Consider the following 16,543-nt stretch of genomic DNA (forward strand, 5'->3'; position numbering starts at 1 on the left):
TTTGTTGACGATTCTTTGAAATAGCAATGATCAGGATGGGGTCCTTCCTACTGCTGAACAGAGCTGTTCTAGTTAGAGAGAGGGGGGTTCCTGGAGTGTGAAGTCTAAAACAGCAGCACTGGCATCAAATTTGCATTATATGCTGATTTGCATCTTGGGTCTACTCTGCATCCTTTTAACACGTGCTCCCCATACCCACATCAACATCTTCATCAGGATGGTGTGTGGCATAGGCTATGCCAGAAGTGACTGCAGACATCATTTTGGTATGAACACCACAGGCACTTCACAGCCTAATTTTGCTGATAACCTTTTTGAAAGGACTACGTGGGACCGTTCAGAAGACCTTAGGAGCAGACGCTGTGGTGAAGAATTAGTTAGATATCAGAAAGAATGGCAACTGAGATGCATTATGTTTCGGATTGGCCAATTAGACCAGCAATACCAAAATGCGCCTGTACTTATCTGCAACCCCAAGTTCATTAGCCAAAAGAAATGTATACACTTCGAAATGGAAATTTTGAAATTGCCACCAGTAACTTCAAGAAGTGAAAGAAAAGATCATTAAAATAAACAACTTCTACCATCAATCTTTTTGAATATTTAGGTTAAATCTGTTATTACCTACCTTTTGTTCTGCAAGAACAGCATCAGTTGATTGAGTGAATAGGTCCACCACGGCGTAAAGAAAACCAAGATCTAACTTCAGATCCATTTCTTGAATTAGGACCTTAAAATACCTGTTTAAATTTTTTAACACATCTTTAGAAGTCATCAAGTTGAAGTCAACATGCAACTGATTGAAATATTTTTGTGATAATTAAAATATTGATAATGAATGGCAGTGTTCAAGGTAAAATAAAAATTCTGCAGTAAAATAAAAACTGAGCAGTGGGACAACTTAATAGCTATTAAGCTGTCCCACTGCTCATGTCCTACTCATTTTGTCTGATGTTCTGTTCAATAATCTCTTTTGCTGTTTCTCAGTACGGCTCTCTCATTGCCACAGCCCTACTTCTTATCGTTACTTCTATATTACTCTTTTTGTCCATTTCATTATGAAGTCTCTCTTTATATATAGCTTTCGTTGCATGCCTCTGATGCGTGTTGCTTTATTGAGTAACCATCCAGGAACGATTATGACACATTTAAGTGAAAGAAATTAGAATTGTGATATCAACGTCAATCAGACGTCTGAGAAAGGATTAGGAGCCTTTGGCCCAAGTTGGAAAGGATTCAACCCTGTACTAGGCTTTACATCTTTTCATAGAATCCTACAGTGCAGAAGGAGGCCATTCAACACATCAAGTCATCACTGACCACAATCCCACCAAAGCCCTATCCCCATAACCTCACGCATTTACTCTAGCTAGTTCCTCTGATAAAAGGGGCAATTTAGCATGGCCAATCCACCTAAACTGCATATCTTTTGTTGCTGTCCAAACAAAATAACCATTGTGTGATGGGGTAGAGTATGGATTCATACTGTAGTTTGGAGGAAATCTGGAAATCTAAGAATAGAAAGTAAAGGGATCTTAGCCTGGGCCTACAAAAGAGAAGGAATGAAAATCTAAGAGAATCTAGTGCACCTTGTCGGTGAAGGGCCTGGGCAACTTTTTTAGTTGCTAATGAACTTGCCTTCGAGCAGAAAATCCAAATATCAAGTCCTATTCCTTGAAAAATAAATCAAGAAATTGATTTTTCAATTAAATATTGGGAAGACTTTGGACATTATTTTCGTTCCTTGCTCCAAACTCCACTTCTTCATTCTTACCCCATCCTTCTCCAGGCAAATGTCTGAGATTAAGCAACATTTGCTTAATCTCAAAGCAAATATGAGATGCTTTGAGATCTCACATTCTCAAAGCATGTGAATGTGAAAGCATATAATTTAGACTGACACTGAATGAGCTGAAATATAGGAAGAACCATCTTTCAGGTGAAATATACAGCCAAGGTCCTGTCTGTTGATGATGATGTACTTAAAAGATGGAGGTGCAGATAATTATTTTAAAATAAATTAACCTCAATAACAACAGTATCTTTCACTTCAAAAGCAATTTTGTGGTTGGTGGTTGTGAAGTACATGGAGCTGCCTTTGGAACATGCTAATAGTGATACTAAAAATACAACATAAATGAAAGTTAGAGAAAAAAATGTTACATCTCTGACTTTTCCCAGTTCTGATGAACGGTTATCCACCTGAAATGTTGACTGAGATTTTCCAATCTCGCCTGCAGCTGGGATTCTCTGGTCCTGCTGCAATGAATGGAGATTTGGCTGAGTGCCAAATTCTCTTTTCTCACTAGCAGTGGTAGAAAGATTAGAGAATTCTGGCTGTTAACGTGGTTTCTCTCTCCACAGATGTTGTTTTACCTGTTGCATATTTCCAGCACTTCCTGTTTTGATTTTAGGGCTGAACTGCTTGCTTTACTGGGACGTCAAGCTTATGTTAACAGTTAGAGTAGCATATTGTAATCACAGAAAAGTCCATGGCCAGACCATTACATCCTCCTAGCTTATGGTATGTGGTATTTACTTTTTAAAAAATTTTCAATATATTTCTATTTTTATTCTTAGTACAAGAATGTCTTCAAATCACTTATACAATTTTTTTTAACAAGAAGAACACAATTGATTACAATTAATATTATTGCCAATAGCTTGCTTGAAAATATCTTTTTTTTTAATATCTCACTAGCAAGGTACGCATTTGTTGCTCGTTCCTAATTGCTCACGAGAAGGCGGTGGTGAACTGTCATCTTGAACCAGTGCAGTCCATTTAGTGCAGCTATTATTAGGGGTGGATTTTCACAATTTTGATCCAGCAACTGTGACAATACAATAACAAATCAGCATAGTGTGTGGTTTGGAGGGGAACATTTAAGTTATGGTGTTCCAATGTATCTGTTGCCACTGTTCCTCTAGGTGTAGAGGTTTTGAGTTTGCAAAGTGTTCTTTTCCATTCATTTTATGAGATGCAAGCATCTCTGGCTAAACCAGATTTATTACCCATTCCCATTGGCACTTAAGGAGGAAGAGGTGAACTCCCTTCTTGAACTGCTGCAGTCTATGAAATGTAGGTTCACCCAGTGTGTTGGGGAAGGAATTCCAGGATTTTGACCCAGCAACTGTGAAAGAACACCAACGCATTTCCAAGTCAGGACAATGAGTGATTTGGAGGGGAACTTCCAGGTGGTGGTGATCCCATGTGCTTGCTGCCCTTCTCCTTTGGTGGCTATCATGGGCTTGGAAGGTGCTGCCTAAAGAGCCTTAGTGAGTTCCTGCACTGCATCTTGCAGATGTCACACACTGCTACCATTGTTTGGTGGTGGAGGGAGTGAATGATTGTGAAAGAGGACCAATCAAGAGGACTACTTTGCCCTGGATGGTGTTGAGCTTCTTGAATGATGTTAGAGCTGCACTCATCCAGGCAAGTGGAGAATATTGCACTATATTCCCAACTTCTGCTTTGTAGATGGTTGTCAGCTTTGGAAAGTCAGAAGCTCAGTCATTCACTACAGGAGTCCTAGTCTCTGACTTGCTCTTGTAATCATAGTATTTACTTGGCTAGTCCTGTTCAGTTTCTGGCTAATGGTAGACCCCAGGATGTTGATAGTGGGAGATTCAGCAAAGGTACATGCCACTGAATATCAAAGAGCAATGATTAGGTAATCTCTTGTTGGGAGATAGTTATTGCTGGCATTTGGATGGTGGAAATGTTACTTGCCACTTGTCTGCCCAAGCCTGAATATCATCCGCATCTTATTGCATTTGGGTATGGACTAGTTCAGTATCCAAGTGATCGCAAATGGTGCTGTGCAGTCATCAGTGAACATCCTCACTTCTGAGCTTATGATGGAAGGAGGTCATTGACAAAGCTGCTGAAGATGTTTGGACCTGGGATCCTGAGGAACTCCCACAATGATGTCCTGGACCTCCAACCAACTCAATCACCTTCCTTTGTGGCAGATATGACTCCAACCAGTGGAGAGTTTTCCATGATTCCCTTTGACTCCAATTTTGATGGGCTTCTTGATACCACGCATGATCAAATGCTTCCTTGATGAAAGAATGCAATTAGTCTCACCTCAAAGTTGTTGAAGGGCCATTGGTGAATTGCTTGTACAGAGTACAACTGCTACCAATTGGCATCAGTGGTGGAGTGAATGAATGTTTAAGTTGCTGTTTGGGGTGCTGATCAAGCAGATGTGTGTGTCTTGTTAAACTCCGAGTGTTGTTGGAGCCACACTCATCCAGGCAAATGAGGAATATTCCATTACACTCCCTGATTTGTGCTTTGTTGATAGTGCACAGCTTTGGGAGTCAGGAGGTAAGAAGTACCAGTCTCTGACCTGCTCTTGTACTCAGTTTTTATACAGCTGGTCCAGTTAAGTTTCTGGTAACCTGTAGGATGTTAATAGTGGGTGTGTCAGTGATGGTTACATTATTGAGCATCACAGGGAGATGATTAGATCCTCTCTTGTTGGAGATGGGTATTACCTGTCACTTGTATGACTTGAATGTTACTTACTATTTATTAGCCCAAGCCTGAATGTTGTCCAGGTCTTGCTATGTATGGATATTTATACCTTAGGAATTGCAAAAGGTACTGAATATGTCAGTATCATCAGCAAATCACCCCACGTCTGACAACATAATCATTGACAACATCAACTTCACGTTTATGACTTACCTAAAACGTGAAATTGCAGACTGTCCTGCAAGCCTTGTGACAATACTGACATCAGCAAAAGGTTTTGGTGCTATGAAAAAAATTAAAAATTAATTGTTTTTTTAAAAACTTAATAATTCAAGAACTGCTTTAAAATTTTCTAATCTGAATACAAAGTTCACCAAATATTATTTTGATCCAGGAGTTTACATTTCATTTTTATGTAACTTTTAGAAAGAAGATTTCTGTAAAATACTTTTAAATGCTGCAATACATAAAAGCAGAGCTGGGTTTAAAAATTTCATCTCAGTGCTGCAGACAATCTAAAATTACATTTCAAGGAATCAAGTAAAAATATAACAATTAAAAATTACATTTCTGTAGTTCTGGATCTCAATTTACACCATAAAATGTGTTTTAAACTGCAGAGTTCATAGCTATCTAGTAGGATAATCACAAAATGCCAATGATTAACCAAACAAACATGAAAACATTTGTTTATTCAATTTACAGCAAATATCACATTTAATGGCTTCTTCACAGCTTAATTAACTACATAAAACCAACCTGACTCCATTGTGATAGACTTGGGAGGAATAATAGGATAGAACGGAAAAGGGAAGATGGCTCCAGAAAGTTGATTTTGAATCTGCGAATGAGGTCACAAGTAAAGCAGCTACTTAGTTCAAAACTAATAAATATTGGGTGGAATTTTCCCAAAAAGTAACTATTTGTTATTTCAGGTGAAAAAAATCAGCATGCCACACTTAATCATTTTTTGGGACACTGGTGAATTTTACATCGGCTCTGAGGGGGTCAGGGCCAAAACACACTGGTGAGTCCAGATTCACAGAGATCAGGCGCCATTTCTAAAGGGTGCCACAGTTTCAAATTGGAATTGAGGACCCCCCGTCTCCTTCCCTAGACATCCAGGACCATCACCCATCCCTTACTGAAGGGATGTTTACCCATTCCCCAACAAATATCATTCGCATCAGGGCATTGGTGCTCTCCAAATGGACCCCCCTTCATGACTCCCCCTCATGCCCCAGACCTTTCAGACTCCACCCCACTATGCCCCAGCCCACTTGGCATTACCTCTGGCACATTCCATCTGACATTGCCATGGTGTCACCTGACATTGCCATGTTGGCAATGCCCAACTGTGTCCCCAAACACCTGAAGTTTATTAGCCACCAAGTTCCGCCAATAGTGAAGGCCAGTAATGATTCTTGCCAGACTCCTGCTGTGCCCAAAGGTCAGAAAATCCAGGAGCAGGGAGGATCCAGCCTTGAATAGACTCAGCATATTTAAATGCTCATTTAAGTATACTGATATCCCCAAGGGGGGAAACCAGATTACATGCCGGACTGAATGGGTAGGAAGATACTGATAATGGTGCTGGTGCAGAATGTGCTAAACCACTCACCCGCGATTCTCTGACCCTGCTCCATTCTAAAGCGTTCTATGCCAGCACAATATCAGAAAATTGCAGCCATTATCTAAACACTTTAATTATCTGAAATATCAATATACCAATAACATAATTCACAATAACTATGATGAGAAGAACAAAATCTTCCATTTTTTTCAAAAATAACCCAAATGTATTTGGAATGTACTTCAAGTCATGCTAATTGCTCTTAAAAAAAGTCAGATAGAAGAGATGAACTACAAAACCTCAGCATGCTTATCAGTTAAGAGCAAGAAGCTTTGAAGGTCTTAAAAAAAGTAACTGTGCATATTGAGATGGAAGGATTGAAAGGTATATGCCCCTTCTTCTTTCAGCCAACATAATTGGCAATAAATTGCATCATAAAACTTGCACCCTTGACAAGGATTATATCTTCGACCAGGATTATATTCACTGGAGTTTAGACAAGCAAGAGGAGATCTCAGAAATTTATAAAATTCTAAAAGGGTTACACAGGGTGGATTCGGAAAGAATGTTCATGCTGATGGGGAAGTCCAGAATTAAGGGTCATAGTTTGAGGATAAGGGGTAAACCTTTTAGAACTGAGGCGAGGAGAAATTTCTTCACCCAGACGGTGGTGAATGTGTGGAATTCACTACCACAGAAAGTAACTGAGGCCAAAACATTGTCTACTATCAAGAGGAAATCAGATATAGCTCTTGGGGCTAAAGAGATCGAGGGATATGGGAGAAAGGGGGAATCAGGATATTGAATTTGAAGATCAGCCACGATCATAATGAATGGCAGAGCGGCTCAAAGGGCTGAATGGCCTATTCCTGCCTCTAGCTTCTACGTTTCTATGACTACAAGTGCCATGTATACTCTGGGAACCATAAAGCTTTCTTTCACCCTGTGCATCTGCCTCATCTGTCTGTGTCCCCTGGCCCTTCTCCATCTCCTTCAGCCTCTGCTGAAATGGATCTCTCATGCCCAGCAGGATTGTTTTCTTATCCTAATTAAGCAAACATGAATTCTAACTGTGTTTTACTCTGTATCTCAGCCTTTTAAATGACACGTAAACAAAGGAACATATAATGCCACTCATTTATGATTTTAATGGAAAAATGAGATGGTGTAATCAAATTTGATCCTCAAACCTTACTAAATGCTGGGCCATAATTTCCAGGTAGCATTAGAAAGAAGACAGTCAGCATGAATGAGAAGAATTTAATGCGTGCTTACCTGGTCTTGAAAACTGCTCTGAAACTTTCATTGGCTGGAGCTGCTTGGGGCCTACATTGAAAGAGTCCTCAAAGGGCCCAACTCAGTCCAGCTCAGTGGATTCAAGGAGGACACACCTCCCTTTTTTACTGCATTAGCTGCCATAAAGCAGCTAAGTTTAAAGTGCCCAGTAAAATTGACAGGCAGGGAGAAGGTAGGTGTCTACGGTAAGTAGAATGGTTAGGGGCTGTGGATCAGTGTCACATAAAATTAATTTGCTGTCTACAGATTTCCAACATTTGCAATATTTTATTATTAATTAGATTCAATATCCTGTAGGATGTTGTTATACACATAGACCAAAGTTGTGATAAATGAATCAGTTGCAATTTATAAGCAAATCATGTACTATTTGTATAAGCATGAGGACTTTTGCTTTCAGATTGTAACATACCTGGATCTTATAAATCTGGACTCTGAGAGATTTCTGATGAGTTGAGATGGTATATTCTACTTTTATTGCAGGCAGATAATTTCTTCTTATTGGTACTTCAGAAGGTTGTAAAAGTTTCATGTCCATACCATTAGGGGTTAGAAGAGCCTTTTTTGAGAGATAATAGACACCATTTGAAACTCCTGTCAAAGACATTGGTGAAAACCTCTGATCTTGTCCACATGCATGGGATTCTCTGGTGCTATAGAAGTGAATGGAGTTTTGGCTGAGTGCCAAATTCTCCATTCTTGCTGGCAGCAGGGTGGGAGTAGGCAAGATTGAAGTATCCTGTTCCCATTATTTTTATGATGAATTCAAATAATCACTTCCAGTTGCAGTCACTACGTGAGATAATTCAAAATATATTACTTTCCCCAAAATCTGCACAAGTTTAGATTATAACCAGATCATAAATTTCTCCACATATTTATATTAATTAACACATGTAAAGTATTGATTTGACAGAATGGCATGACAATATTAAATGCACACTTAATCAAACTAAGAAACAGCTTTTTCTTCTGTTAAGCAAGAGCTGTTTGAAACAGTCAATGCTTCTTTTCATATTTGACTGTTTTTCAACTGACCTGAAAATCACATGAAAGTTCAGCAATCTGGTTCTCTTGGGGCGAAGTCTCAATATATTCTTTATAAATCTCCTCCAACTGTGCTGTTTGTTTCCTACTCATTGGTTTCCACCGTGATTTGACTTTCGGTTTACTTTCCCAAATAATGTCAGAACTGAGTTATAAAGAGAGTTAACAAATAAATTCAACAAAATTGCATCCAATTGACCTAACATAGAAAATATTTGATATTACAGGTTTAATCATTACTTTTGCCTTCAGTTTTAAAATTGCTGTTTTCAACACAAAATAAAAATGCAACAATATTGTAAATAGTTTGGAACGGTCTCATGTTGAATGGAAGGAAATAGTGACTGAGGGTTAAAGTCAAGTAACAGTGGTAAAAGAAACTGCGGGAAAGCTGAAGGTCAAGTTCTGATAAATTTTGTTTCATGATATTTTGCTACAAAATATGCATTCACCTTGTTATGCCAATGAAGACCACCTCCTGCTTCGTGGTGTTATTAATCAGTGAAATCCCTAAATTCTGTAATGACAGTATGATCTCCTGTTCTGCCAGCTCTGTTTTGTCAGATTCTTGGGCAAGTTTGTATGTTCCTTTGTCATCTGTGAACAAAACGATTCTCTGCAGACCCTCAAACAAGGAAGCTAAATAAATCTTCCCATTCGTATTGACAATTTCTGAGAATATATCCTAAAAGTAAAATAGCAGATTTGAGCATTATATGTTCTCCGCAACTTTTGAAATACATAGGTTATTACAATATTGTACAATAAAGCAAAAGGGCAAAATTGAAATTAAAGAAAAAAGCATAAACTAAATATGCAGACAATGAGCAAATGACAAAAGTGAATACAATAAAAAAGTAAAAGGAAATGGGCAAATAACATCTCCCCTTCCCCTGCCAGCAGATTTAATGGTGGGTGGGGAAAATGTTTTAGTGAGATTGCAAAAACCCCTCCACTCCAAATCCAACACCTAATTCTCTGAAACACCAGCAGGAAAATGCACCACTCCAAAACACAACAGCGTGTGCAGAAGTCAGGACTTAAATTAAGAATCAAAATCAAACAATGTTGAAAATTCTTAGCAGGTTTGATAGCATCTATAGAGAGCGAATAGAGCCAATGTTTTGAGTCTGGATGACCTTTTGTCAGAATGCTTGGGCTGCCTCTGGAGTTCAGAATGGAGGCCGCCTGGGTCCCTGGTACACTACAGCAATGGTTGGGGAACATTTATGTTGATTATGCTGAAATTTGACAATGTAATCAACGAGGTTCGTCTTCTAGCCACAGAATGTTCTTGGAGAACCATTTTTTTTCAACAGTAGGTCAGTGATGTTGGACATCTTTTCAATGTGGAATGCAGATATAACGGTGGGACACATGCAGTCAAGCCTACCCTGCCACAGAATACAGCATTAAACACCCAATGTGTAATTAATGAGGTTGTGTTTGGAAGATATGGTTGGAAGGCGTGGTTGCCAGTCGGCCTGCCAGCAGGAAACAACCTTCCACACATCCCCACACAGGACCGAGTCTCAGATGAGAGAAATTTCCCCTACTAAACTCAGATAATATCAACAAAATGGCAGAAATATTAATTGTTTTCCTTCAGTAGTTGCCAGGAATAGTGGGCATGAAGTTGAGATCAAAAATGATAATGATTTAAGATAATTTATAAACTAACCAAACTTAGGATAACATTTTTGGTTCAAATGGATTGCATCAGCACACATTTAAAGAAGATTCCCACAGTCCAAAGGTGTGCAGGTTTGGTGGACTGGACATACTAAATTGACTCAGTGTCAGGAGAATAGCAGGGTAAATATGTGGTATTACGGGAATAGGGCATGGGTGGGATTGTTGTTGATGCAGTTCAATGGGCTGAATGGAATCCCTGGATTCCTCTGCAGGGATTCTATGATTCTATGTAGCAGGAGCACTATTGCACATATACATAAAAAAAAGTAAGAAAAGGGCATACTATTAGAGGACTTATAGACAGCTAATATGTTTCCCAATTTAATAAGAAAATGAGCCTGGGGAACTATTGGCACACATATGGTTGTGATTTCTCGAGGAATAGCTTAAGGATTGACCAGCTCCCAAGGAATGGTTTAAGGACTGACCAGCTCTCGAGGAATGGAAATCACAACCATATGTGTGCCAATAGTTCCCCAGGCTCATTTTCTTATTAAATTGGGAAACATATTAGCTGTCTATAAGTCCTCTAATAGTATGCCCTTTTCTTACTTTTTTTTATGTATATGTGCAATAGTGCTCCTGCTACATAGAATCATAGAATCCCTGCAGAGGAATCCAGGGATTCCATTCAGCCCATTGAACTGCATCAACAACAATCCCACCCATGCCCTATTCCCGTAATACCACATATTTACCCTGCTATTCTCCTGACACTGAGTCAATTTAGTATGTCCAGTCCACCAAACCTGCACACCTTTGGACTGTGGGAATCTTCTTTAAATGTGTGCTGATGCAATCCATTTGAACCAAAAATGTTATCCTAAGTTTGGTTAGTTTATAAATTATCTTAAATCATTATCATTTTTGATCTCAACTTCATGCCCACTATTCCTGGCAACTACTGAAGGAAAACAATTAATATTTCTGCCATTTTGTTGATATTATCTGAGTTTAGTAGGGGAAATTTCTCTCATCTGAGACTCGGTCCTGTGTGGGGATGTGTGGAAGGTTGTTTCCTGCTGGCAGGCCGACTGGCAACCACGCCTTCCAACCATATCTTCCAAACACAACCTCATTAATTACACATTGGGTGTTTAATGCTGTATTCTGTGGCAGGGTAGGCTTGACTGCATGTGTCCCACCGTTATATCTGCATTCCACATTGAAAATTGTTCATTGAGAGCTCCATATTGGAATTCCTTTGGGAAGAATTTCCAGGCAACTACTGTGACCAGTGATCCATCTTTGCACAAAGATACAGTGAATTGACAGCATCTAAGCTTTATCATTTTTGATAAAATTTTCCCATTGGCCAGAAAATGTTTTTTTCCATTAAAAATCAATCTCTGCAGAGACCTTATTAGTTTTGTTATTTGTACGTATGTATGTTGGGATTTAAAAAACGTATAATGCTACACCTTGAGATTACAAATTGTATGTCAATCAGTATTTTTTTAAACGAAAAGCTTTGTTTCATAATAAGCCAATTATTTAGAGTCTGATTGAAGTCTTATTTATTCTGGGTTTAACAACAGTGTAATTAAACAATTGACTATTTTCACGAGCGAGTTAAACATTACAATTATGGCATGTGCTGTGGAGCAGTGGGGGCGAGTGGAATGGCGCACTCCTCTCATCCCAGTCATAGCATTAGTCCTAAGTGATTGGCCCCTCATCCTGAGGCTGTGTCTTTGTGTTTTAGATTCCTGAACTGAGGGCCCAGCTCTCAGCATCTGTCTATCCCGTTACAGCCCCTCAGAATTTTGTAGGTTTCAATGAAATCACCTCTCATTTTTGTAAACTCCAGAGAATATAATAAACTCAATTTACCTGCCTCTCATCACACAGCAATCCTGTTATTCCAGAGCCTTTCCATCATGGTGAAAACTGGGCCTCCATGTCATCAACATGTCTGAAGCCATGACAGTCACAACACTTGGCCTCAACATAGTGCACATAAACAAGTGCACAAACAAACACCTTTGAAAGTTCATCCTAATGTAGACCATATACACATGTTGGAAGTGTCATCCAACCTCACTGTCTGCACCTCCAAGCTGGGTATGTTTGTAGCCAGGTGGCCCTGGAGAGGGAGCACAGTGACCACCAGTATACCCTTGGAAATTACATTTTGGTTTCTTTCACATACCTGTTTTAATCACAGTGCCCCTTTAGGGCTGTCATCCCCTCTCATTTACTGAAAATTATTTCATTTGTTGATTTTAGTTTTATTCAGAGTATACGTTAGAAGCTGTCAGAGTCGGAGGATAAAAACAATGTGTGTTTAGCCAAGCCATGCTCAGTACGCCAAGAGTACCACTAGGAAGAATGACTTTAAACCCATGACCTTTAGATACAATCGTATACGCCAACAGTACTGCAGCTGCTACACAGTGTGCATGGTGATATCAAAAAGGTGTTTGCCATTCTTTCAACTACCTTCCACATTATCCATCCAGCACCAACATTCATTGCCTAGAATGTCTGACATCTGCAACATGCAATGCTACCAAACACCTAAACTATCTGTGAAGGCCTCTACCATCTAGAAGACATAGGTATCAAATATAGTGGAGAAAGCGCTGAAACTTCCCTACAGCGTACAAGTGCAGATGACTGCTTTTGACACAGCACTCATGCTAAAGTGCACCTGACGAATTAGATTTGATGTCAGAATGTGGTCACTGATCCTCCCTGAAAAGCAATCGTTAATGGACAAGAAATACAAAAAGGAATATTTCTATCTACAACCCTTGTCCGAAGTTCTGGATAACAAAATTACTTTTTATTGCAGGACCTGGATGGACACACCCTTGCTTCTGATGACATCAATGAAAGATAGACTTCAGTGCAGCTTTCAGTGCCAATGCTAAGAACCCAATTTCATTCTGTAAACACTCAGAGGGACTTCATGTACAAACGCTGGAAAAAATACAATGGCGATATGCATTTGCAAGATGCTCAATTGTGATTATTAACAAAGCAAAATGAAATTCAATGGTGAACTCATCAGTGGTTGAGACAACACAGCAATACTGTTGCTTCAGAGGTGGTGCCAGCAGGCTGCATGCCTCTCATTCTCTATGGCACTAAAGAGCATAGTGGCCAACCTCGCCATGCTGGGGTCTGATCTTAGACTGCAGTCTCAGAATTTCTGCAAAAGGCAGTCATTGTTGTTGTGATAAGTAGAGAAGAAAGGGCTCTGGTGGATAGGCTGTGGAGTTTAAAAAAAATGCCAAGATGCTCTCAGAAACTTTGCTCTCCTCACTAATCCTCAGTCTTGGTTAACTTTCACATGGATTAGTTAGGGTTGGATGCTCAAGCATTGCAGTTATCCATTCCAGCAACTTCTGTCACTGATGTGACCGTTCTGTTTACAGAACACAGTTGCTCATATATTCCGCGGACATCACTGCTCATATTGAGCAGACTGCATGAGTCTTCTATCCTTTTCAAGGAGTTACACTGTTCTTGCCCCTAACCTGAATGATGCAGCATGCCTGATCCTGAGATTGGCTATTTTCTCAAGATCGGAGCTCATGTCGTTGAACCCTTGAGACAAGATTGAGCTCATACCGATGGACCCCCTCCATATGCAGTGCGAGTTTGCATTACCTCAGGAAATTCCTCCAGATGCCCACATGTCTGCTGCTGATGCTTCAATTACTGTGGCCCTTATGGTGATTCTGAGACTCTAATGCAATGCCTACTGGAGCATCATTGTAACTTTCCTCCATGTTTCGAGGACTGTGCACGCAGTCTTACTCAGACACCTCCTCCTACACGCTGGTGCCCTTCACTACATCCCATGCCACCAACTATAAACATACACTACATTCCTCTGTGTGGTGGAGTATTGGCTGGTCAGGTCTGATGCTGCCTTTTTAGGCATCTTTTCCTCTTCTGCTAATTGAGGGATGAGGCATGAAATGTCAATATTCATCGGGGAGGTGCTGGATGATTGGAGGGTGGCTCATGTCGTTCCGTTGTTTAAAAAAGGTTCCAAAAGAAATCCGGGAAATTACAGGCCAGTAAGTTTGACGTCGGTGGTTGGCAAGTTATTGGAAGGTGTGACAAGGGATAGGATCTACAAATATTTGGATGGACAGGGACTTATTAGGGACAGTCAACATGGTTTTGTGCATGGTAGGTCATGTTTGACCAATCTGTTAAGAGTTTTTCAAGGAAGTCACCAGGAAAGTGGATGAAGGGAAGGCGGTGGATGTTGTCTACCTGGATTTCAGCAAGGCCATTGACAAGGTCCCTCATGGGAGGTTAGTTAGGAAGGTTCAGTTGCTAGGTATAGATGGGGAGGGTGTAAACTGGATTAGACACTGGCTCAATGAAAGAAGCCAGAGAGTGTGGTTGTGGAGGACTCCTTCTCTGAGCGAGGCCTGTGACTAGTGGAGTGCAGCAGGGATCGGTGTTGGGTCCATTGTTGTTTGTCATCTACATCGATGATCTGGATGATAGTGTGGTAAATTGGATCAGCAAATTTGCTGATGTTATAAAGATTGGAGGTGCAGTGGACAGTGAGGAAGGTTTTCAAAGCTTGCAGAGGGACTTGGACCAACTAGAAAAATGGGCTGAAAAATGGCAAATGGAATTTAACGCAGACAAGTGTGAGGTATTGCACTTTGGAAGGACAAACCAAAGTAGAATGTACAGGCTAAATGATAGGCCTCTGAAGAGTGCAGCTGAACAGAGGGATCTGGGAATACAGATACAGAATTCCCTAAAAGTGACATCACAGGTGGATAGGGTCATAAAGAGTGCTTTTGGTACATGGGCCTTTATAAATCGGAGTATCGAGTATAAAAGTTGGAATGTGATGGTAAGGTTATATAAGGCATTGGTGAGGCCAAATTTAGAGTATTGTGTACAGTTTTGGTTACCTAGTTACAGGAAGGATGTAAATAAGGTTGAAAGAGTGCAGAGAAGGTTCACAAGGATGTTGCCAGGACTTGAGAAGCTGAGTTACAGAGAAAGATTGAATAGGTTAGGACTTTATTCCCTGGAGCATAGAAGAGTGAGTGGAGATTTAATAGAGGTGTATAAGATTTTGATGGGTATAGATAGAGTGAATGCAAGCAGGCTTTTTCCACTGAAGCTAGGGGAGAAAAAAGCCAGAGGGCATGGGTTAAGGGTGAAAGGAGAAAAGTTTAAAGGGAATATTGGGGGGGGGCTTCTTCATGCAGAGTGTGGTGGGAGTGTGGAATGAGCTGCCAGATAAAGTAGTAAATGCGGGGTCACTTTTAACATTTAAGAAAAACTTGGACGGGTTCATGGGTGAGAGGAGTGTGGAGGGATATGGTCCAAGTGCAGGTCAGTGGGACTAGGCAAAAAATGGTTCGGCACAGACAAGAAGGGCCAAAAGGCCTGTTTCTGAGCTGTAATTTTCTATGGTTCTAAGCAGTCCAGGCGACGGTAATGGTATAAACAAATGCCACTATGTTGTGTGTAAGACCCAAAAGGAGCTAACGAGATTTCGACCTCCAGATTGTGAAAGCACTTTTGGCTACATGCTATTGCCTGCAATCATAATTGCAGTTAGATTACCATACAACCTAATCCCTATTACACTAAAGTCTTCTTCTGCTTCGTGCACTAACAGGATTGCTTTTACAATTAGCATCACGTTTCAAAGTGTCATTGCAGTTAACACTTGTTACAGATAATTCTCCAACTCCCAACAATAAGCTGGGTGGGTAACCTTGCTACCTCCATGACTGTCTCCTCAATGTTTCTGATGTCTCACAGACCCACTCACAGTGCAGGCCACCTGCATTGCACTGTGTGCCCTCTTGTCCTGTAAATACAACATACAAAATGATGTTGAATTATTATGTAGGACTGCCAGGGATGAATCTTTTTAACCTGGCAGTACATTCATATTTCTACTCATTACTGTGTGCAACTTCAGGAGTGCCTTAGACATACAAGTTTCCATGTGGTTTATGCGCTAAGTCTACCACCACAGGTTCATCGTTTAGACGTGAATCACCACTTCAATCCATATGCTTTTTAGTCAAACAACTCACCTTCTCAGATCACAGCAGGGCTTCCTACACTGGATCCAGGACCTGGCATGGTCTCCTGCTGTGATCTCGCGCCACACCCTCTTAGTGATTGAACAGCGCAACTACTTGGGAATAGTGTCTTGTTCCTTTGCTGGACCGTCTTGATCAGGAGCTGGAGGTCGAGGTCACTAAAATAGAGCACCATTGCCATCCCCCACCCCTCCCATCCCACTTTCTCCCAATCCCTCTCCATGCTGTTTTCTCAAGTCTTGCTTCCTTGAGACATTCCAGCACAAATACAAAAAATATGGGCACCTTATGTTTTCAGCTTCATTAATCTCAGACAGAACATATGTCTGCTCACATACACAAATCATGTTCTCTAGCTCAGCTATACCAAATGTTGAGGGTTGTGGGGAATGGGAC

General features: G+C 40.4%; 1 protein-coding gene across 4 annotated transcripts in view; it reads right to left on the bottom strand.

Moving 5' to 3' along the window:
* vps13a (vacuolar protein sorting 13 homolog A) overlaps window positions 1–16,543 on the bottom strand; it is a 405,759-nt gene that overhangs the window by 86,179 nt on the left and 303,037 nt on the right. For all 4 annotated transcript variants that reach the window (XM_080188886.1, XM_080188884.1, XM_080188883.1 and 1 more), the window contains 6 exons: window positions 8,852–9,084; window positions 8,391–8,544; window positions 7,765–7,911; window positions 5,243–5,324; window positions 4,697–4,766; window positions 629–740 (listed from right to left, as the gene is read on the bottom strand). In XM_080188886.1, the coding sequence (XP_080045012.1) occupies window positions 629–740; window positions 4,697–4,766; window positions 5,243–5,324; window positions 7,765–7,911; window positions 8,391–8,544; window positions 8,852–9,084 (798 nt within the window). The remainder of the gene's footprint in view (window positions 1–628; window positions 741–4,696; window positions 4,767–5,242; window positions 5,325–7,764; window positions 7,912–8,390; window positions 8,545–8,851; window positions 9,085–16,543) is intronic.

Source organism: Carcharhinus amblyrhynchos, chromosome 5, assembly GCF_965287045.1.
Source record: "Carcharhinus amblyrhynchos chromosome 5, sCarAmb.v2.hapA, whole genome shotgun sequence".
Lineage (NCBI taxonomy): Eukaryota > Metazoa > Chordata > Chondrichthyes > Carcharhiniformes > Carcharhinidae > Carcharhinus > Carcharhinus amblyrhynchos.